Here is a 22,970-nt window from a genome sequence, read left to right as displayed (position 1 = left end):
TAACTACCTTACGATCATTAGGTTTCGTCCTGGCTTTTGAAAGTTCATAAGAATGGAAGAATTTAATTTGCGGGATGCATCTGGTTCTCTCTCCTGGATCAACCGCAAGCATATATTTAGGATGAATGCTACAAGTTTTCTCAAAAGTTTCCTTTTCTCTGCTGAAACCAACTTTTGAAATTATTTTAAATTAATTTTCTATAGCAATTGGAACAATTTGAACAGACCTTGGCCTCCCGTTCCTGCTTGCCAGCCCTCCAGGGAAACTGGGTAGCCACGGTGTAAAACTGTATGCTAGACTAGATAGGCGACGAGTCTGATCCAGGAGGGGGCTGCTCTTATGTCCTACACTGCCGAGCTCCATGCCAATAAGCTATAGCTTTCCTAGGAGTAAATGCCACAGTGTGAGGTGTTTACCTGAGGAAGCATATAGAGGTTTGGACCATAGCACATCAATCCTATGTCCATGATGTAGCAATGGAGAAGCAGGAATTGCTCAAGAATATGAAAAGTAATTCTACAGTAAATGTGCATGCTTTAAGTAGTTGTACAGGCCCTTTTGCTTATGCACAGGCAAACATAAACCACAGGGCCAATTTCTGAGTCCAGCTGCAGAGCATGGTGCTGCTATACACTCTTTGCTAGGCCTTGTGGGTAAAATTGTCTCCGTCCAGTGAAATATCTCAAACCCAACAGGCCCGTCACACATTTGGTTGTTCTGCTGGGTGCCAAGCAAATGCTATGGGTGGGCTTTGGGTCCCCCCCCATTACTGGTATGTCAGAATTAACAGTTCCAGAGTGTTACCTGTGTTACCTGTTACCTCTTGAAGCAAAAATAAACATGAGGATGATTCTTCGTTTGATGAGCAGCTTTGATGAACAAGAAAGTGCTTCTTCGGATGTGTGACTTTAGCAGATGGGTGTGGTATTTAATATACGTGACGTGTGTGATGCTCCAATGCATGCATCTAGACCAGGGAAACATGCTAGAATGAAAACTTTCTGTTGAAAGAGCCATTAGTCTTTAGAATCCTTTATTTTCAGGTGAGTAGCTGTGTTGGTCTATGGCTGAAGAGCAAGATCCCAGTCCAAGAGCCGCTAAAAGGGCTAGTTAGATCTCCAAGGCATGGCTCTAGAAAGCTCATACCTTGGAAATCTCGTTGGGCTTTAAGGTGCTAATTGGACCAGTATGTAGTTTGATAAAGAGGGGGAGTGAAAAGCAGAAAATCAGCATCTGTAGTGAGAGAAGAGTCCAATGTTCCAATTAAGCCCTGGCGGGGTTGCAAGCTCTACATTGGGAAATTCTTGGACATTTGGGGGGGGGGAGCCTGAGGAAGGCAGGGTTTGGGGAGGGCCCTCGTCCTCCAAGGCAGCCGTTTTCTCCAGGGGAACTGACCCTGGGGATCACCTATAATTCCAGGAGCTCTCCATCCACGACCTGGAAGCTGGCAACCCTTGTTGCGAATGTGCAAATAAACTCAATTCCAGCAATCTCGCCTTGATTTATTTGACCTCCCAAATCAGCCATCGGCTGCCCGGGAGGCAGCGGGTCAGGTGCATTCGGCTTGCACGCAGAAAGTGCCCCAGGTTTACGCGGCAGGAGGCGCGCCCGGGAGGCCACCGGCTGGCTCGTGCACAGCGCTGCGCAAAGGAGGAGAAAGCCAAGGGCCGGCCTCCATGCACGGTGGCTCCGCCTGTCCCCACCCCAGGGCGGCCCGAATCCTCCTCCTGCTCCTCGCCGGGGCTGCAAGGAGGGAGGCAGAGCTGCTGCTGCACCATGGAGGAGGCGCGCGGCTTCTTCCGGCGGCTGCCCAAAGTGGTGAGCCCGGGAATTAACCCCTTTCTCGCCGGCCGCTCTTGCAGATTCTGCAGATTAATTCTGCAAAATGCAATGAGCGCCTCCCCGGGGTGGGGGGACATAGAGACACAAGACCCCATTCCCTCGCCCGTGGAATGGGAGGGCTTCTTTTGCAAGGGGGGGGGACTGGATTAGCAGGCCTTCGGTGTGATCCTGCACAGGGCCGCTCCTTTCTAAGTCCATTGATTCCAGTGGATTTAGAAAGGGGTTAACTGTGCTGAGGATTGCATTCTATGGCCTCTGGGTTGCCTTTTAAATATGCTGTTCGTGTGCACGCCTGTAGGTCTTCAGGGTTCAGCTTTCTGCCGGGGGTATGAAATGTGGGGAGTGGGCGCTTTTTGGCTGTGGTGGAGCATGCCGATCTCCAGGACAGAGCCGCTACCATACCTTTGCCCATTGCACTGTACAGTTGCAGCACCCAGCAAATCAGTTACGCGTCATCTCTTTATTGTTGGGTACTGTAATTACCTGTAATACTGATGCACCTTTAAGACTAACCAACTTTATTGCAGCATAAGCTTTCGAGAACCACAGCTCTCTTCATCAGATGCCGTGAGCTGTGGTTCTCGGAAGCTTATGCTACAATAATGTTGGTGAGTCTTAAAGGTGCTACTGGACTCTACTATTTTGCAACTACAGACTAACACGGCTAACTCCTCTGGATCTGTAATACTGATGTTTCTCTGCAGGGTTACTGTGGCTTTATGTTTTTTTTGTATTAAGCTGTATGTTTTGTTTGGGTTTTACTGGATATTTATGTTTTTTTTATTTTAACGGATGTCATCGATTATTGATCTGAATGGAAGAGAAGCAGTATAAAAATCAAATACATAAATAGATTGTGGATAAATACTGGCTTCCTTGTGTATTTAATAGGCTACTTTAATTTAATAGTTTTGCTTGATTAGCTGTGTTGATTTGCAGCAGAAGAGCAAGATTTGAGTCCAGTGGCACCTTAGAGATTAACAACATTCCTAGGGTACGAGCTTTTGAGAGTCAAAACTTCTTTTGTCTTTGTCTGGATTATAAAGACTCCTTCCTTTTCCCACTCCTTGTATCTGACGAAGGGAGCTTCGACAGCTCATACCCTGGAAATCTAGTTGGTCTCTAAGGTGCCACTGGACTCAAATCTTGCTCTTCAATTTAATATGTGTTCTTAAATGTTTAAAAAGGAAATGGACCATTTAACATTCTGTAGGCTGCAAAGAGAGCCCGTGTGGTGTAGTAGTTGGAGTGCTGGATTGGGAAACCCTGGGTTCAAATCCCCCACTCAGTGGATGTCTTTGGGCCAAGTAATTCTCTCTTAGCCTAGACAAACTTGCAGGGTTGTGCTGCTGCTGTTGAAGCAGCGCCCTATGATATGAAAATAGGGTGTTGGAATTACGCAGGACTCGCTTTGTCTTTGTGAAGAAAGTGACGGAATGGGTTCCAAAGAGAACGGGGTGTTGCCAAATGCAAGAGCGATGCTCTTTCTGGGTGTGAAATAGGATGCACGTCAGCAGTTTGCCAGGCCTCATTAACGGCTGCGGCTTTCCAATAAATGATATTTAAAGACGGGCAGTCTAGCCAGAAGCAAATCAGTTCAGCATATTTCTTCCTCTCTGTCACTCCTTTTCTTTTTCGTCTTTTGCTTGCTAGAGGGAGGCCCACTCGTAAGGTTGGTTGCCTCTGATAACAGTTTCTGATGCATCCCGAAGGGTGGGGTGTGTGCGTGTGTATCACTGTTGTCATTATTTGGTTTGCGTAGATTCCTGGAAGCTGCTGTCAGCATCCCACACGGCTTGAGCTTTGTCAATAACAGGCAGACGGCTGCCAGCCCTGGCAAAATTGGCTGAAGGCGTCAGCCCAAAATCAAAGATTAAAAGCCATCGTGGGTTGTCCCGCAGTGGTCACTCATGGGGGTGATTTGGGGTGGGATAAGCAGGCCCCAGCTGTTGGAGCGTGGCTTCTGTTGAGGGTTGCCAACTCTGGGTTGGGAAATTTCTGGAGATTTGGGGCAGAGCAGGGTGAGGGGAGCTCAGCAAATATGGGATGTCATAGAGCCCAGGCAACGATTGTCAAAAGGGGAACGGATCTGTAATCTGGAGGTCACTAGTAATTCCAGGAGATCCCCAAGCCCCCACTTGGAGGTTGGTAGCTATGCTTCTGTCTTCTGGTGTAGGCATAGACATGGCGTCACTTTTGTGTTGGATGTAGGCCCTAGCACTTGCACGGCTCTGGTTAAATAGCAGCAGTTGTGGGTTTTGTATAGCATCCTGTATTGTCGAGTTGCGTCTTGCAATGGCTATAGAATTTAAATTGTGGGAAGGATCTTTTTCTGGAAGCCGCTGCGCAGTGTCTGAGAGATACTTCGAAGCGAGTGGCTCTGATGCACGGCGGAATCGGTCTGCAGGAGGGAGGAACATCTGGAACAAGGAGAGCAAGATAAGCCGAGTCTGAAACGAGGGCTGCGGCACGTACGCTCGGGGTAGGCTCAAGCAGATTTCTACAGCGCTGGCGGCTGGAACGGATCATGAACAGACTTGGAATGAAATTCAGCTTTGTGCTGGTTTCTCATTACTGTTCCTTAAAGCAAAGATTGCACATGCTGAGCTGTAGAAGATATCCAAAATCAGTCACTGCGGTGATCAGGTTGCTTTTACCACATTACTCATTCTGGCTCGTAGCAACATGTATGACTTACCTTGGCCCCGCCTCCCTTTTATTCTCGCAACAACCCTGTGAGGTAGGATAGGCTAAGTGTTTGGCCTAACATCATCCAGCGAGCATTGCACTTGTGGAGAGATTTGAACCCAGTTCTAGTTCAGCGCTCTTAACTACTGCAACCTCCTGGCTCCTTAGTCTGGCTGGTTGCCCATGACGCCCAGCACCTTTGGCTGGATTTGACGGAGGCATCAAGGTGATTGGGACCTGCTGTGGGTTCAAATCCTGTTGCATTCTGTATGGATGTTGGTATAATTACAATATATCATTAAAGCAGGGATCAAAAGCACCCTTGTCCACGTCACTAATAATACTTAGCAGGGCTTTTTTTCAGCTGGAACGTGGTGGAACGGAGTTCCGGCACCTCTTGAAAATGGTCACATGGCTGGTGGCCCCGCCCCCTGATCTCCAGACAGAGGGGAGTTGAGATTGCCCTCCACGCCGCTTAGCGGCGTGGAGGGCAATCTAAACTCCCCTCTGTCTGGAGATCAGGGGGCGGGGCCACCAGCCATGTGACCATTTTCTCCGAGGGCAACCCACTGAGTTCCGCCACCTCTTTTCCCAGAAAAAAAGCCATGAAACTTAGCATTTGTACAGCGCTTTTGGTGTGCGAAAGGTCTCCCATACATTGTGACAGCAATCCTTAATAGAATCCCAGGGAGCTATGCCACTGTTGTTATATTGTAGGTCAAGGGCTGACAGCGCGGCTTGTCTAAAGCCTGCTAGTGAATTTGTGGCCGAGAAGAGATTTGAATCGGTGTTTTCCCATTCTCTGCGATACGAATTTTGATGATACCTAGAGTGAGAAATAGTATATATTTTTTTTCTTTTAGAGAGACATCAGAGCAGGGGGCCCCAACCATTCTAAGCCCGTGGGCATCTTTGCAGTTCTGACACAATATGGTGAGAACAGATACGAATGGCTGCCGCAGCTTATCTTCAGTCACACAGTGAAGATCCTCACGCGGTGGTGGTGGCTGCCGCCAGAGCAGCATTATTAAAAAATCTGCAGAGCCAATTAAATCTCCGATGGCCAGTCAGAAGATTTTTTGGCAAAAGCCCCACCTGCCCAGCCCACTTTCTGCCAGAAAAGGTGTTGGCAGGCACCACGTTGGGGGCCCCTGCAACAAAGGGTCTGGCGACCTCCCATCCATGCATTCTTAGCTCTAAGAGAGCTACTGCTTTGAGTAGTTCCAGCCCGTTCACTGGGTTAGTTGCTCAAACGGGGCCATTGGGAGGTCTAAATTGTTCGGGGACATTGATTATATGTGCCAAAATATAACAGCGATTTAAGATTACAGAAGGAAGAAAGTAAAGAGTCCAGTTGCACCTTTAAGACTAACCAACTTTATTGTAGCATAAGCTTTTGAGAACCACAGCTCTCTTGTATCTGACGAAGAGAACTGTGGTTCTCAAAAGCTTATGCTACAATAAAGTTGGTTAGTCTTAAAGGTGCTACTGGACTCTACTATTTTGCAACGACAGACTGACACGGCCATCTCCTGGATCTGTGACAAAAAGAAGAAAGAGGGCTTTGGGTGTGCGGTTTTCTTTAAATGCCATGAAGGAAATGATTTAGGTGATACCTGTGGGATGGCGGGACTAAACTAAACATCATTTTGCTTCTGATGTAGGAACTCCATGCCCACTTGAACGGCTCTATCAGTTCGGAGACGATGAAGAAATTAATGGCGCAGAAGCCAAACCTTCAGGTTCATAATGGAATGACTATGATTGACAAAGGGAAGAGAAGGAGCCTGGAAGAGTGAGTATGCTGGAAGGCGTGGGCTTTTAAAGATGTATGCCCGGGTTTGCTGGATTGGGGGTACTGAATTATACGGCTGCACCGGATGCAGCGTTTCCCCATTCTTTCTCCCCCTTCCACCCCATCCCGAATGTCTCTCTCTGAGCAAGTAGGCATGTAGTGCAAGCAACCTGCTTGTCTTCAAGAGTTGGTACAATGCTGCGCTACCGTTTGGAGTGGTCGTCTTTTAAACAGAAGTGCAAGGGTCTGACTCGGCCCCCTACTTCCAGTGTGCCAGTTCTGTGCTGTACAGGGGCTTCTCTTATTATTGGAGCTGCTTTGGATCGGGGCAGGGCAGCAAGAGAAAAGGGAGGCTCCAGAGTGGGGTGGGATAGCACTGAGAAATCCATGAATTGATCTGCAGCGAAGATAAATCCAGTGGAAGGGAGTTCCAAAGGCCAACGTGTGCTTTGCGCTCATGAACATGTTTTCAGGGTGTTGCTCTTTTACTCCTTTTTTTCTTTCAGATGCTTTCAGATGTTTCAGATCATCCATCAGGTTACCAGCAGGACTGAAGATATATTAATGGTAAAGAGATTCATATTTCTTTTAAGAAGTTAAAAGCGTAAGAAAGCAAAGGTATTTCTAAACGCACTCTTAAAATTAATTATTCCTGCATTTTTATTCCACACTTCCTCCAACGAGGAAGCGTGCCTCTTCTATGACTCCTTCCTTTCGTCCTCACAGCTATCTTGAGAGGCAGGCCAGGCAAAGAGATAGCGAATCTGTGACTGTGCACTGCATAGCTGTAGAGTCGTCTCTCTGCTGATTGCACAAGCTGGCCGTCGAGTCCTTGTTTTCTTGCATCCGGGGTCGCCAGTGTCTGCCCCTTTTGCAAATGCGGAACTGTTCTCAAGGGTTTAGACTGAGAGGCTTGTTTCTGCAAGCTGAATTATATACTTTTGCGCACATGTTAAGCTGGGGCCTTGCTGCTTAGATTTCCCGTCTTGGCTGAGAAGGGGGCCTGCCTTTGGCTGACTGGCCATTTTGTCTTTCTGAGGATTAGTGCTCTTGGATGGTGTTCACTTTTCTATCATTCTCTTCCTCTCAGATGTCCAGGGATGTATCCATCATTCTTCCCTCTTCCTATGAGGTACAGTAGGCAGAGGGAGAATGGCTGGCCCGCCATCTGTCAGCTTCAGTTCGAACTTAAGTTTCCCCAGTAAGCTGAAATTCTAACCCATACTCTGCAGTGACACTGAGCTAATATAATAAATAGCACATTTATTTATATATTTATTTTTATTTATGTCATCTATGGTCTGCCTTTCTCACTTAGACTCAAGGTGCATTACACAGTGTGAGAGTAGTACAGTCAGTATCAAGGACAGTTTCATAAACAATGCCATAGGGTGAATAAATGCAAGGCTACAAAGATAAAACATTAGCAAGAATCCCAATACAGAGTTGAAGAAATGCTGAAACAGAACATAAGCAATTCTAGGGCTGACATAGGAGCACATATTTAAAGCAACAGATAGTACGTAAGGCAACATAGTGGTGAAGTCTATGGGTGAAGTCTGAGGCCGTGGAGAGCTTTGTATGTGATAATGGAAAAAATGGATGCAATACTTACTTAATAGTTTCTTTTAAAGGCCCTAGAAACAGAATCGTCCATTGATGTCACAAATATTACCCTTTCAGGTAACCAAGGATGTTATTCGGGAATTTGCAGCCGATGGTGTCAAATACCTGGAGTTAAGGAGCACACCCAGAGAGGAGCATGCCACAGGTGACTGGTTTTTTTTCTTTTAAAACCACCTGCTCCCCCCTCCCATAAGTACTCTTATTCCTTAAATACTTTGCCCCCACCATGTTGAATCTTTGGAGCAGACAGGCCCCAGGATTGAGGCCCTAGAACGTCAAAAGCACAATGCCTTTTCTAGCGTTAAATTGAGAGCCGGGGTCGTGGCTCACCTAGTTGTGTTTTTTCCTAGGTATGACCAAAAGAGCGTACGTGGAAACCGTACTTGAAGGTATAAGGCAATGTAAAGAAGAAGAACTGGATATAGATGTTAGGTAAGTTCAGAGTTGCTAGGCATCTTGCTGTTTAGTCTTACATGTGGAATTTCCCCAAACTTAACATGTATTATCAGGTTTCCTTATGGGCTGCCAGCTTGTTTCTACAAAACCCCAACTCCTAAATCAGCCATCTTATTTGTAAAAGCAAATTATCTGGATCGAAAACCAGCATTCAGACATTAGGACAGAATCCAGGCAAACCGAAGTATTCTTGCTAGAATGAATAAGATTGATGGTTGTTGGGGGTTTTCCGGGCTGTATTGCCGTGGTCTTTGCATTGTAGTTCCTGACGTTTCGCCAGCAGCTGTGGCTGGCATCTTCAGAGGTGTAGCACCAAAAGACAGAGATCTCTCATTGTCACTCAGTGCCACTGTGACACTGAGAGATCTCTGTCTTTTGGTGCTACACCTCTGAAGATGCCAGCCACAGCTGCTGGCGAAATGTCAGGAACTACAATGCAAAGACCACGGCAATACAGCCCGGAAAACCCACAACAACCATTGTTCTCCGGCCGTGAAAGCCTTCGACAAAGCAATAAGCAATTGCAATAAGATTGCTTTGGAATAAGCAGCGGGTCAGACCCGCAGCCAGCATGCACCGGAGTGTCCATTGCCGTGTTGTTGGCTGCTAGTAACTTGGGAATCCTGTGCTTCAGGTTTCTAATCTCAGTAGATCGAAGAGGGGGACCGGCCGTTGCCAAGGAAACTGTGAAACTGGCTGAAGAGTTTCTGCTTTCCACAGATGGGGTGGTTGTAGGACTCGATCTCAGTGGAAATCCGACAGTAAGTTTTTCTTTTAACAATCACGTGTGCTCCGGATGTTTGGGGAGTGGCTGTCGCTTGGTAGCAGAGTGTCTGCTTTGTTTGCAGAGAATCTCTGGTGCAGTTTGCGGCATATCCAGGTTAAAAAAGCTCAGGTTGCAGGAGATGTGGAATGCCGCTCACATTCTGAGATCTTGGGGAGACCCAAGGAAATACGGTCTGACTTCGTAACAGACAGCTTCATATGTTAATGTGAGTTTGGTGTAGTGGTTAAGAGCACGGGACTCTAATCTGGAGAGCTGGGTTTGATTTCCCACTCCTCTACTTGAAGCCAGCTGGGTGACCTTGGGTCAGTCACGGCTCTCTCAGAGCTCTCTCAGCCCCACCCACCTCACAGGGTGTTTTGTTGTGGGGATAATAATGACTTACTTTGTAAACCGCTCTGAGTAGGCATTAAGTTGTCCTGAAGGGCAGTATATAAATCGAATGTTACTAATGCCAAAAGCATTCTCTATTCTTTTGATTAGGGGTTGTATCTTGCCAGCTTTTTAAAATGGTCTGCTTCTGGTCTGGGGTCTGTTTTACGGTGCTGCTTAACAGCTTGTCATTTTATATAATTAAATTATTTTAATTGCAAGCTGCCTCGAGCAAATAAATAAATAGCCTGCTGTATTTCCTTACTAAACTTCGTTTTTGTTGCGTTGTCATCTTTAAGGCAGGACATGGCAAGGATTTCTTAGAGCCCCTCTGGGAAGCTAAAAAAGCAGGACTGAGGCTGGCGTTGCACCTTTCAGAGGTAACATCCTATTTTTCTTTTAAAAAATTGCCCGTGCAGTGGCCAGTGCCTCCGTAGCAGGGCATCTGTGTGGCATGCAGGAGGTGTCAGGTGCAGCCCCTGGCATTTCCAACTAAAAGGATCAGGTAGCAGGAAAAGGGAAAGACCACTGCTTGAGACATTGGAGAGAGGCTGCCAGTTAGCGTAGAGAATTCTGACCTTGATGGACGAAGGGTCCGATTCGCTGCGAGGCAGCTTCACGTGTCCGTGCAGATTTCTGTTTGCTGCGCTCATATTTAAATCCAAATTTCAGGTCCAGTAGCACCTTAAAGACCAACTAGGTTTCTAGGATATGAGCTTTCAAGAGTCACAGCTCCCTTTGTCTGACAAAGGGAACTGTGACTCTCAAAAGCTTGTATCCTAGAAATCTAGTTGGTCTTTAAGGTGCTACTGGAACCGAATCTTGCCCTTCCGCTGCAGACCACCTGAAACTATGTTTATATCTAGTCATTGTTGCTTTATTTGTTTAAAAACTTCCTACTAAATCTGAAGAAGAGAGCTTTGACTCTCAAGAGCTTTTACCCTTGAAAAATTTTGTTGGTCGCTAAGGTGCCGCTGGACTCCAATCCCAAATGAGTCCCAAGTTTGAAGTTTTGTCATTTCCCAGCCCCTCCCTTTTTTCTTTAATTTCCACAATGATCTTTGCGTGTATTTACTTCAAATATGTAACGGGACAGAGAACCTAAAGGGATGCTAGCAAAACTTGGCAGGCGTGTTTCTGCAAAGGTCTGCCGTCTTCTTCATCAGGAGTTCTCTTGGGCTATTTCTTCTGATTTGGGTTTTTTGTTTTTAGATCCCCGACCAGGACGAAGAGACCAAACTTCTCCTGTGCCTGCCTCCGGACCGAATCGGGCACGGCACGTTTCTTCATTCTTCGTCGTCAAGGTCCAAGGACCTTGTGCAGCTTGTCAGACGGCATGGTGTGCCTCTTGGTAAGAAAAGGCGAGGAATAGAAAGCTTGAGGATGTGAGGGTTCGTCCTTTCCTTTGCAGCTGCCTCTGATAGCAAAACCCTCAGTCGTTGCTGCCATGGCAACGACAATGCCACTACTATACCTCGGCCTAGGAGAAGGTCTACTCTTGGTACGAGGGCGGAAGGATAAGCTGATGGCCTCTGAGGGAGCATCTTTTATGCCTGTCCTCCTCCATCGTCCCGCCTCTCAGATATACGCAGTCTCAACATTTGTGGGATGGGGCACTGATTTGAAAGTGCTTTGGTGTGAAAATTAATCCCACATCAAACATTTTGTCACTTCAGAAAATATGGCTGTCAGCCAATGCTGGCACCTGGTAGGAGCCTTAGGGGAATGGGAAGTATTGTGCCAACACTATGATGCCACTTCTGGTGCAAACCGAGAAGCGACATCATCATGTTGGTGTGACCCTCTAGGATTCTTTCAAAACTCTATGGTTGTACCAAATGGTGGCGGGGAGCCTTGTCAGAGAGTGTGAGAAAAAGAGCTATATCAAATGGGTCAGGTGAAAGATGTTTCACACTGTGCAAGCATTGGAGTTCCCCAGAACTCTTCATCAGGCTGGATATTTCACAATAAAATAATAAAAACACCCTGCCTGATTAGTAATCAGATGGGAGACCGCCAAAGAAGACCAGGGTTGTAGAGGCAGGCAATGACAAGCCACCTCTGGTAGTGTCTGGCCTTGACAACCCCAGCAGTGGTTGCCGTAAGTTAGCTATGACTTGATGGCCCTTTCCACCACACCACCACTTTAACCAGTGAATGTTCCACCAGGTGGAGCTGTCTCAGCAGGAAAAACAGACCAGTCCTTGCACAAGAGGAGCGATAATTTCACGGGCCCTGGAGCAGAATCCTCATGGTTTGGCTTAGAGGCCTGCTCTTTCTCCTATGGCCCGTGGTGTTTCCCTCTTCTGGGTAAATTTTCTAGCTTCATGATTGTGCTATTGCTTAGCCTTCCAGCCTCAATTGTGTAAAATAGCAATTTTTGTGTTGGGGCCAGTGAATAAGGTGATGCTCAATGCCAGTTCCAGGCAGGGGGGGCAGGGGGGGGAGGTAAACCAGGTACGGCATCCTTAAGTTTGCACGCCCCCCCTTGTCCTGGGAGAGGCGGGGCGTGCAAACTTGAGAATTCATTCATGCTCTGGAGACTCTCTGTAACATCTTTACTAGCCTTTTGCCGAAGACAAGTCCTCTTTCAGAAGGCGCTCGGTGCGGTGTGCAAGCAGTCCAAAATACGGGATGTGCAGTGTTGAATTGTGATAAGCAGTGCTTTCTAAAAATGAGGCTGGAAACTCTTTTACAATTGTGGCAAATCACTCTGCTTTGAGGAGGTGGCTGTACTGATACGATGTTTATGCTTTGAGGTTTTAACATTTTTTGTAACTCGCTCTGGAGATCTGTTGCATGGGGGAGGATTTGTGAATCAATATAATGGTTGCTAAATGACTTTAATACCTTTCTCCAAATGTTGAAATCAAGCTCTGCCCACATCTGTGTCTGGGGCATGGATCTGTTCTCGGAGTCCCCAAAGAAAATGAGTCCTGCGTGAAATCTGATTAAGAGCACTATATGTGAGCGTGCACAATTACTGATTTGAATTGTAAGAATTGTACCCGCTCTCAAACTGTAAGAAGTAGCACCGAGAGAAACTCCTTGTGCGCATGTCCTTTATTAACACCGGCTTTCCTTTTTTTCCTTAGAACTCTGCGTGACCTCAAACCTCAAAGGTCAGACCGTGCCTTCGAGTGACCGCCACCACTTTGGATTCTGGTACAACGCGGGACATCCCGTTGTGTTGTGTGTAAGTTGACTGCTGTACCTGGGCATAAAGAGCCAGACCTTCCATGTCAAATGCAGGCTGGAGACCTACTACAAATGTCTCCACTTTAACTCATAATGAAGCATGCCGGAAACAGGCATCTGTTGTGCGAGCAGATAGTGGAAGAGCACACGGATGCAGCAGCAGTAATTGTCAAGGCTTGTAGTTGTTTGTGGACTTAAGCCCCCTCCCCTCCAATTTCTCCCAGCCCTCTTTAACAGTGCCGTCCTCAACAGAAGAGCAAGATCTGAGTCCAGTAGCACCGTACAGATCAAGATTTCCAGGGTGTACGCTTTAGAGAGTCAAAGCTCCCTTTGTCAGATAAAAACATGTTGATCTTTAACCTTGTTGGTCTTTAAAAAGACCAAAAGTCTTGTTGGTCTCTAAGGACTCAAACTTTGCTCTTCTACTGCGGACTAGCACAGTTACTCGCTTGAAACTATTCTAAGTAGAGTTACACCCCTTTAAGCACATGGATATCAGTGGAACTCGAAGGGCATAACTCGGTTTAAAATTGCACAGTTAGGCTGTTTGAGCCAATTGCCAACATGACAAATGTGTCCTTGTGAACATTTAGTTGCAGGATAGCGTGGATGTGATGTCCACACAGGGTAAATTGATCAGTCCCCCGTACGTAGTGGCATCATAGAACGTGCCCCAGAATCCTTTGTAAAGAAAATGACCAACTGAATATACAACATATTAGCGAAATAAACAACCCACTGTGAAAACAGGCTAATTCATAAAGGCTTACTGTTGAAACGGAGGAATAACCTGGGGCTACCTGTTAACAGAAATGAAAACAGAAGTTCTAAACAGTATACATTTAGAACTGAAGGCATTTTATAACAGAAGTTCTAACTTCAGAAGTTCAAGATTGTAGGCAGTTTAACGTTGAAGCTGGAATTTGTGAGTTGTTTGCTTAAAATCATGAGGCACCTTCTTATTTTTTGTGTGTGGCTCTTGTAAATATTGGATATAGAACATTTTATATTTAATTGTAATAATTTATCGGTGCATCTTTAAATTGTTATAATTGCATGCCTGTGTAGGAGTTATTGTATAAAACACTTGGTTTAAACCTTGTTTCTAATTAGCTTGTTTTCGCCGTGGGTAATTTTGCCAAAATCCTTTGTGGGATTCTGGGAGCGTATGCTCAGGAGTTATGTGGATGACAGATTTATGTTGAATGTGTCCTTTGACAAACCGTAAGAACGTAAGAAAAGCCCTGCTGGATAAGACCTGGCCCGGATCCTGTAATCTCGAGGAGAGCTCTAGGAAGGGAAAGGGCTGTCTTCTTGAAAGCAGCTTTGAACACGGCTTCTTTTCCAAATTTGTTTTTCCACTAGACTGACGATAAAGGCGTTTTTGCAACCAACCTTTCTTGGGAGTACCAGCTGGTGGCGAACACATTTCAGCTGTCCGGAGCGCAGATGTGGGACCTTTCTTACAACGCCATCGACCACATTTTTGCTGGCGCCTGCACCAAAGCAGAGCTACAGGAAAAGTGGAACAAGTTAAAACCATCCTTCCTTAAGCAACTCAATGGGAGGGCTGAGGATTGGTGAATCCATGACATGTTTTGTGTGAGGGGGTGCTTCTTGGGCTAGTTTGTGCATCCCATAGATGGACCTCTTCACACCGTACCATTTCAGCCTGCACCAGGGTGGTGGCTTGTTTGAATATTCTGTTATTTAACTTCGATGTGCCCCTGCTTGAAGAAAACTACCCTATCAGAGAGAAAGCTAAGTGGAGCCCTTATCCCTGACATGCTAAGTTTCTATTGCAGGGAGTAAAAAAAAGGGGGGGGAGCAATAAAATAATTGCAACCCACCCTTAGTCAAAAATGTCCAAGGAAAGCTTTGCTGTTCAATGCTGTTGAATGGATAAACTGATCCTAAAATTGGTCATGCAATGACCTGCTTTGTGTGCAGCTGCTTGTGTGTAGATTAGGACATTTTCAGCTGTAAAGCTCAGGAGAGAAACAAACAAAATAACCTCCCAAAGGTAAGTAAGTAATGTAACATAGCATAGTAGGTCCCAACTTGGCAAATATATTTTTATATCAGCCTCTGGTGGGGAGGAGAATATAACATCAAACAGTCTCTTTTTATTGTCGAAGGCTTTCACGGCCGGAGAACGATGGTTGTTGGGGGTTTTCCGGGCTGTATTGCCGTGGTCTTGGCATTGTAGTTCCTGACGTTTCGCCAGCAGCTGTGGCTGGCATCTTCAGAGGTGTCAGGGACACTGAGAGATCTCTGTCTTTTGGTGCTACACCTCTGAAGATGCCAGCCACAGCTGCTGGCGAAACGTCAGGAACTACAATGCCAAGACCACGGCAATACAGCCCGGAAAACCCACAACAACCATAGTCTCTTTTTACTTTATGACTGGGTAGTGGTCTTAGCAAGCCAAATGCATTGTAGCTGCGTTTCTACCCAGCCCAAGGATGTACATTCTTAGAAATTTGTGGTGCCTCTTTTGTCTTCTACTCTGGGAAGAGATTATCTCTTTTGCAACAAGACAAAAAACATCCTGTTTTCATCAGAGAGCAGGTGATAGGTGTCTCTTTGAGGACCCGTCTCACCTGTACACCCTGCCTTAAGGGGGTTATGGAAATAAGTTCCCTTCACAAGGCAGAGGCAAAACCCCACATCAAATGCTACCACAACAGGAATCTGAAATGCAAGAAGGTTTTGTGCGCATCAGTGGAAGTGCAGCTCCTTTCTAGTGCTGCAACACGGGACTTGTTCTCCACTTGTGCATGATAGCAAAGGGCCATGTGCATATTTGTGAACAAGCTCTTTCCTATGTACACCATATATAAATTTAACTGCCCATTGTCAAGTAGGCAGTAAAAAGAAAAGGTGGAGAAAAATTTAAGGGACAGTCATGCATGTGTAAACTGCACCACCCATGTGCCTTAGACCAGGTTTCCAAGATCTCCGTTTCTGGCTTCTGTTTGCAAACTCAGGTAATTTTAAACAAATGGAGAATCTAAACACCTAGTAGAGGAAAGCGGCTTCCGAGTGACAGATTCTACCCTTTGAACAAACTCTACTTTCTGAATTGTTTCTTTTCGCTTGGGTGAAATGGAGTGTTTTTAAGGATCAGAATTCGGCGGAAGTTGCCCAGAAGTTTTGTCTGCAGTGGTGTAATGAATTGCTAGAAAATGGAAATTGTTTGAATACAGCAGAGTAGCATCAATAAACAGCGCCTGAGGAAAATGTATGACTCCCTCCCTTTTCTTGGCGGAGAAATGTTTATTGGTTCTTGAAATCTTTGGTCTTTCTGCTGAGGGTTGTTTTTGTATGACTAGACAAGTGAGGCACCTTTCCAATTCTCTGTCCTAAAGGAGAGGGACAGTCGAGGGTTAACGGACACATTCCAATTAGGCCATAGATGCAGAGGAGTTAGCCGTGTTAGTCTGTGGTAGCAAAATCAAGAAGAGTCCAGTACAAACTGGTCAAATACAGAAGAGGAGGGTGGAGAGGGGAGAGAAGGGGACATATATCAGAAGGGGACAGGATGCAATTAGCGGGGAGGCAACCAAAACATTCCTTTGCTAGTAAATGTAAACATCTCCTTTTGGTGTGAGGTTTCAAAGGAGTTTGCCGTGTTAGTTTGTAGCAGTAAAACAGCTAGACCATTCAATTCCAATGCAGTATAAGCCTTCAATAACCTCCCTCTCCCCCCCTAATTGCATCTTTGCTCTCCTTCCCTCCTCCCCGCTCCTCTTCTATATTTGACCAGTTTCTGTACCATTCATCTGACGAAGAGAACTTGATTCTCGAAAGCTTATGCTACAATAAAATTGGTTAGTCTGAAAGGTGCTACTGGACTCTTTTTGATTCCAATTAGGCCGTGGAGGTGATACGAACCTGGGTCTCCCAGAACCTAGACCGACACTCTTAACCATTACATCGCACTGGTATTCCAGTATCCTCCCAGGGACTGAGTGGGGGCCCAGTTTGTAACAACCACACCTGATGAGCTGCTTTTCTTTCAGTGTTGACTGATTTAATTGTTGTTGTTTTTTAATAAGGCGGCACATTACAGGAAACGTAACTCAGAGGAGGGCTCTTATCTTGTTTAGTGCGGGTTGTTCAATGAAGCACAGAACAGCGAAGTCCTCAGTCCCCGTTTCCAGCTCTTCATTTCTCCTTTTAGCTGGTCCACAGCCAGAGTCGGTCGCATACTGCAAAAGACAGAAGAGGGGTATGGAACCTTCCTGTTTAAAAGGGTCCAAAGTTCCTTCACCATTCTTTGTTGGAGCTCTTGGAAGGAGCTGCAGGCCTCCCGGACGAAGAGTCCCTTGCCATACCCATCCAAAATATCATGAGAACAAATTTGCAGGATTCCCCAGCAGCACAGATCTCCCCCCCTTCCCCCGCTCCGAATTTTGGCATTTGGGAGCTAAGTTACAAGAGACGAATTACACAAAGGCATGCACATGAAGGGAGTCGCAATGTTAGCGGGGAAGCTGAGTTTTAAAAGACGGATCGGAAGGCTTTGTCAATTTTCCCTCTCTACAGGGCCAGCAAAGAAGACTCCTCAGAGGGTTTGTTAATTTCCTCTTCACCTCCTAGAAGGGGAAGTGATACTGACAGAGCCTTGGGGAGGCGAAGAGGAAATTAACAAACCCGCTCAGGAGTGATCTTTGCAGGCTTTGTAGAGAGGGAAAATTGTCAAAGCCTTTTAAGACTCAGCTTACCGGCTAACATTGTGACCCCCTTCACGTGCATGTCTTCGTGTAATTCATCTCTTGGAGTTTGTCTCTCAGTCCTGCCTTTCACCTCTCAGCAGTGCTGGAAGATACTGACCTTGGGTGTGCAAATTGTCACAGTATGTGGCAGGTGATGTACATCCATGTGTGAATGGGTGCTGTGTATCTGTTACCTAGAAAAGGCAGGACAGGAAGAGGGACCACCAGGAAGAAGAAAATGAAAGCAAAAAATTCCATCCACTGACCGAAGGGCTTGCCGGCTGCTCTCCAAGGTTTGACGGAGTTTACCACGTTGACGTAATTGATCCACTTCTCCCCCCACAAAGGACCAAATGCTACAAAAAGAAAAAAAATGGCAAATCAAAAGCACGATTCTCCAGCTACAGATAAGACCATACTGACAGACACAACAGCCTCCGTCCCTCTAAAGCATTTTGGATGTGGCTTTCCTACCATTTATCTTCACAAAAAAGTATGAGGTCAGGCAGAGAGGGAGGGAGAAGTCACCCAGTGAGTTTTAGTGGAAATTTGTACTAGTCTGTGTCTGACACTCTAAAACCACAGGCTTTCCATGAACTGACTTCCTCTATAAATAAATTTACAAAGACCGGGAATCAACCAATTAACCAGTTCACACTGGTATTTTAGTAACAAGTGCAAAGTGCAAGTAAACAGTGTACAATAAATAAAATATTCAAAGTCCGTATGAGCAATACATAAATAGTCCACAGTGGGAGATCCAGAGGTAGGAGAGCAGTGTGCCAAGACGCCAGTTGAATAGTTCACAATCCACACAGGGACGGAGAATCGCCGTGCCGACGGGCTAGTGCGTACGTATATTTTTCAATTCCCAAAATTTTCAATTTTGCTCAGACCCCACTGAGCAAAACAGTCCGTTGGAAAGCTTGTAGCAGAGATAGAATTGGATCCAGGAGGGTATGTGACCAGGAGATCTGCATTTTCCAGTGATTGATGTGCCCAAGAAGAAGTGTTTTAACACGAAACGGGAATTGAAAAATATACGTACGCACTAGCCCGTCAGCACGGCAATTCTCTGTCCCTGTGTGGATTGTGAACTATTCAACTGGCGTCTTGGCACACTGCTCTCCTACCTCTGGATCTCCCACTGTGGACTATTTATGTATTGCTCATATGGACTTTGAATATTTATTTATTGTACACTGTTTACATTACTTGCACTTTGCACTTGTTACTAAAATACCAGTGTGAACTGGTTAATTGGTTGATTCCCGGTCTTTGTAAATTTGTTGAGCTGACTAACCGGGTTAGTCTCCCCTATTCTTGTGTATCCTCTATAAATAGCCTTGCAGAAGAGATCCATGTACACCCCCCCCAGCTCTTGAGAGGGCAGGATAAAAGATTTAACACTAAATAATCCTGGTGGTGAGTGCTGTCAAGGCATAGCTGATTTATGGTGACCCATGGTAAGATTTTCAAGGCAAGAGACTAACGGGTGGTTTGCCATTGCCTGCCTCTGCAACCCTGGTCTTCTCTGGAGGTCTCTCATCCAATTACTAACCAAGGCTGACCCTGCTTAGCTTCTGTGATCTGATGAGATCAGGCTTGCCTGCGCTATCCAGATCAGGAATACTAAATAATACATTTTTTTTAAAAAAAAATGTGTATTTTCTATTTTTTTTATTAAATTGCAGCAACAAACTTTTTTGATAATTGAAATGAGGAGATCTTGAAAGCACCGGTTTAGCTCCAAAAGGCCTCTTACCTGTGGTGTGCCTCATATCGATAATCATGCCTCCACGGTGCTTAACATATTCTCTCGGGAAGCCACGATCGTCCACAATCTTCAAGAATACAAAAATAAAATTAACAATTATACCCTGCTGAGGTCTCTCCCCTCCAAACCCTGCCCTCTTGAGCCCCTAATGTGGAGTTGGCAATCTTATCTCGCCAAGCCCCAAAATGTTCATCACATTAACGCAGTAGAAGAGGAAAGCTATACTTACTGGGTTAGGAATGTAAAGGTACGCTGGTTTATTCCTGCTGTAATCTGGGGAGACGGCATATGGAGGCACAGTATATTGTCTGTGAACAATACAAAGGAAGATGAACTAAGCCTCCACAAATAGGGACCCAAGGTTCATCTCTGCTTGGATTGGCCAAGTGGTTCAACTTTGCCTTGGCTACTGTTAGAGAAGGGCAGGCTTAGGTGATAAAGTAGTGATACGCTAGGACTTGTCATGACTATTTACAGTCATCCCTAAATCCAGACTATCAAGAGAGCTGCAATATGCAAACAACCACAATAGGGCCCCACACCTTTTTTCTTACAGAGAAAAACATCCATTTAGGACCAGGGTTGCAAGAAGCAACCCGAAAAGGTAAGAATCGCACAACCGTTTTTAACAGTGTTAAATTGGCAAAATAACCTTTTTGGGGTGGCGATTATTCTCTGTCTGAAGGGAGGAGCCCCATGATGCAGAGTGGTAAGCTGCAGTACTGCAGTCCAAGCTCTGCTCAGGACCTGAGTTCGATCCCGGCGGAAGCAGGGTTCAGGTAGCCGGCTCAAGGTTGACTCAGCCTTCCATCCTTCCGAGGTCGGTAAAATGAGTACCCAGTTGTAGATGACTGGGGAAGGCAATGGCAAACCACCCCGTAAAAAGTCTGCCAAGAAAACGTCGTAATTCGACATCCCCCCATGGGTCATTATTGACTTAGTGCTTGCACAGGGGACTACCTTTATCTTTTTACCTGTCTGAAGGGAAGAATTGCAGTTGGATCAGCAGAGGTTTGGGGAGAGGACTTTGCTGTGACCATTTTTGCTCCCAAGTTTCCCTGCTGTTGTTGAGGAGGACCAGAAAGTGCCCTCTTAGCCCATAAGGAAGCTGCAGGCTGGGACTAAATAGTAATGTTGGACGCTGAGGAAATTACCCTCAGGGTTGCTGTGAATACCCAAAGAGCACAAAGAGCAGCAGGGGGGGCATCTGGAGATTTGAGAGGAGGACTCAGACGTTTCAGGTTTGGAATGAGGGCACCATCTCTTAATCATCTGTTCCCGAATGCCATCTCTGTGGCACATTCGGTAAGGATTTGCCGCACAACGACGAATAAATTTGCTTCAATGGAGCCGTTCTGCAATTGCCCAGCAATGCCACATTCAGGCTTCCAAGTTTCAGCTCTATTAGCAAAGACCATGGTACGAATTCAACGAAATCGATCTGAATATTGGTGAGAAACACTCATAGTGCAAATCGAGTCAGTTGCACTTACTGGTAAGAGTGAGCCATGTTGTGGTCAAGCTATCCCTTGGCTGGCCCCAGATTCGACTGTCTTGTTTTGCTTTTGACTCCAAAGACATTAGCAATGATGTCACAATGGCCTGTGCTTGAAGGCGATTGGCTGGTTTGGGGCAGCGCCTCATCGGCTGCACATGCTGGTGCTCCATGATGCGGAGACACATTATGAGCTAGAACTTGCTGGGGACCAATTATGCATCGCACATCCTCACACTGCAGAAAAACTGCACGCTTCTGCTTGTGCCATACTCTTGGGTCCTGCTTGCCGCTTCGTGGAGAAATAATCGTGCACTGAATTCTGGGATGGATTATTGTCCTGACACCTGGAAGGATCTTTATGCCTTGGGCCCAAACACATCGATGACCTACCTGGTGCCAAGGAAGAGGGGATGTCATTCAGTGGTGGAGCAGCTCCTTTGTATGCGGAAACTTCCAGATTCAATTTCCCCCACATCTCCTGTTCAAAAGATCGGGCAGTAGGTGACGGACGTTCACCTGAGAAAAATCACTGCCAGAGCAGACCTTGAAAGACTATTGGTCTGGCCAGGGGTCATTTCATAGAAAAAGAGCTGGAGGAACTCATTAGTCTAACTCATTAGCATATGCCACGCCCCTTGCCATCACCGGAAGTGTGTCATTAGCATAACTGATTTGCATATGCCACACACCCCTGACATCACCTGTCCTGGCTGCCCATTCAGGGATGAAATTGTGCCCAAAATGGCAAAAAGGGGCTGAAAATGGCCAAAAAGGGGTCCAAAATGGTCAGGATTGGGCCGCTGCTGAGCGAGAGAGTGATCCACCACCTGTCAGAGGCCAGATCCGGGCTGTTTTAGCCCCAATCCAGGCCAAAACGGGCCCAAAATGGCTGAGAGTGAGGTGGGCAGGGCCACCTGACATGTGTGACCTCTTTGGGGAACTGCCGGAACTGTGTTCTGGCACGTTCCCCCTCGAAATGAGCCCTGGGTCTGGCTCTCTAGAGCAGCTTCGTGGATTCATGACGAATTATTAAATATGATGATTATGGTATTGTATAGCACTTAAAGAGTGTTGGACTATAAATGGAAAGTCTCGTGTTCAAATCTGCACACAATCATAGAATAGGGTTGGAAGGGACCTCTAGGGTCATCTAGTCCAACCCCCTGCACAATGCAGGAAATTCACAAGTACCTCCCCCCAACACACACACCCAGTGACCCCTTCCTCCATGCCCTGAAGATGGTAAAACACCATCAGGATCCCTTGCCAAACTGGCCTGGGGAAAATTGCTTCCTGACCTCAGAGTGGTGATTTGTATTACCCTGGGCATGTAAGAAGGGGCCACGAGAACTAAGCACTGATGTAACCCTGTTAATCATGAAGCTTGTTGGGTGATCTTGGACCAGGCGCTGTCAGCATCACAGACCTCGCAGGGTTGTTGTGAGGATAACATGGAAGAAGAGGGAACCACGGTTGCCTCTTTTAGCTCCTTGGAAGAAAGGTGGAATACAAAGATAACAAAGAGTCTAAGAGTGCACCCTTACTTCTTTATTTCTCCTATATCAAATGATACCATCAGTGTGATCACAAACACTCCTTTCAATCAATCCTGTGTTTATATTTCCACCAGTGGACACCACCCCAAGAGATATTCTTAGCATACAAATGGAAGAATCGTTGGGGACAGTTTTACCGCACCGCAATAACACAGGAAAAGGATATCTGGGTTAGCTGTTCAAAGTTGTGGGAGGGCCCTACTCACTGAAACACAGAGCAAGTCAAGATCTTATTTTTTTTAAAAAAAAAACTGGATATAACTTGACTAAAATAAGGAAAGAGAGAAGGCTTTACGTTCACAAGGGCATGCCCCCTCTCCTCCCCACCAGTCTTAACCTTGCCAACCAGCGGATCCGAAAAGAAACACACTCAAATGGTTCTGTGTTTCGTTGTTGTGAGTAATACAGCCCTTTGCATTTTCTCAAGCTGTTTAGAATGTCTCAGTGGTCTTGTTTTTATACTGCTAGGATTTTAGGTTTATATTATGCAGATCTTAGCACGTTTTAGATCCAGAGGAGTTAGCCGTGTTAGTCAGTAATCGCAAAATAGTAAAGTGTCTAATAGCACCTTAAAGACTAACCAACTTTATTGTAGTGTAAGCTTTCGAGAGCCACAGTTATCTTTGTCAGATCCATCTTGCATCTGATGAAGAGAG

The 22,970-nt window shown here is 46.0% G+C and overlaps 1 protein-coding gene and 1 long non-coding RNA gene across 3 annotated transcripts; one reads left to right on the top strand and one right to left on the bottom strand.

Moving 5' to 3' along the window:
- The first annotated feature begins 1,745 nt into the window (after window positions 1–1,745).
- ADAL (adenosine deaminase like) lies at window positions 1,746–14,968 on the top strand. The gene is made up of 10 exons (XM_055002779.1): window positions 1,746–1,819; window positions 6,196–6,326; window positions 6,833–6,893; window positions 8,010–8,097; window positions 8,303–8,384; window positions 9,043–9,169; window positions 9,864–9,944; window positions 10,777–10,915; window positions 12,660–12,760; window positions 14,128–14,968. The coding sequence occupies exons 1-10, from the start codon at window positions 1,778–1,780 to the stop codon at window positions 14,344–14,346; spliced, it is 1,071 nt and encodes a 356-aa protein (XP_054858754.1). The 5' UTR covers window positions 1,746–1,777; the 3' UTR covers window positions 14,347–14,968.
- Window positions 14,969–16,806: 1,838 nt separating this feature from the next.
- LOC129345193 (uncharacterized) lies at window positions 16,807–18,615 on the bottom strand. Of its 2 annotated transcripts, none has more exons than XR_008598465.1 (3): window positions 18,532–18,615; window positions 17,750–17,839; window positions 16,807–16,976 (listed from the first exon to the last, which is right to left on the bottom strand). It is a non-coding gene; the product is annotated as an uncharacterized LOC129345193 (long non-coding RNA). The 2 variants fall into 2 exon arrangements; XR_008598464.1 differs by lacking the exon at window positions 18,532–18,615 and adding an exon at window positions 17,958–18,153.
- Window positions 18,616–22,970: the final 4,355 nt, after the last annotated feature.

The sequence above is a fragment of the Eublepharis macularius genome, chromosome 18 (assembly GCF_028583425.1).
Source record: "Eublepharis macularius isolate TG4126 chromosome 18, MPM_Emac_v1.0, whole genome shotgun sequence".
Lineage (NCBI taxonomy): Eukaryota > Metazoa > Chordata > Lepidosauria > Squamata > Eublepharidae > Eublepharis > Eublepharis macularius.
Note: the sequence above shows the minus strand (reverse complement) of the source record. Positions and strands in the feature narration are given on the sequence as shown.

Bases quoted from the DNA above. Each gene is read 5' to 3' on its own strand.
- ADAL (XM_055002779.1), top strand. From the start codon at position 1,778: ATGGAGGAGGCGCGCGGCTTCTTCCGGCGGCTGCCCAAAGTG. The intron at 6,327-6,832 runs GTGAGTATGCTG...TTTTTCTTTCAG, and splicing joins AAGAGAAGGAGCCTGGAAGA to ATGCTTTCAGATGTTTCAGA. The intron at 12,761-14,127 runs GTAAGTTGACTG...TTTTTCCACTAG, and splicing joins GACATCCCGTTGTGTTGTGT to ACTGACGATAAAGGCGTTTT.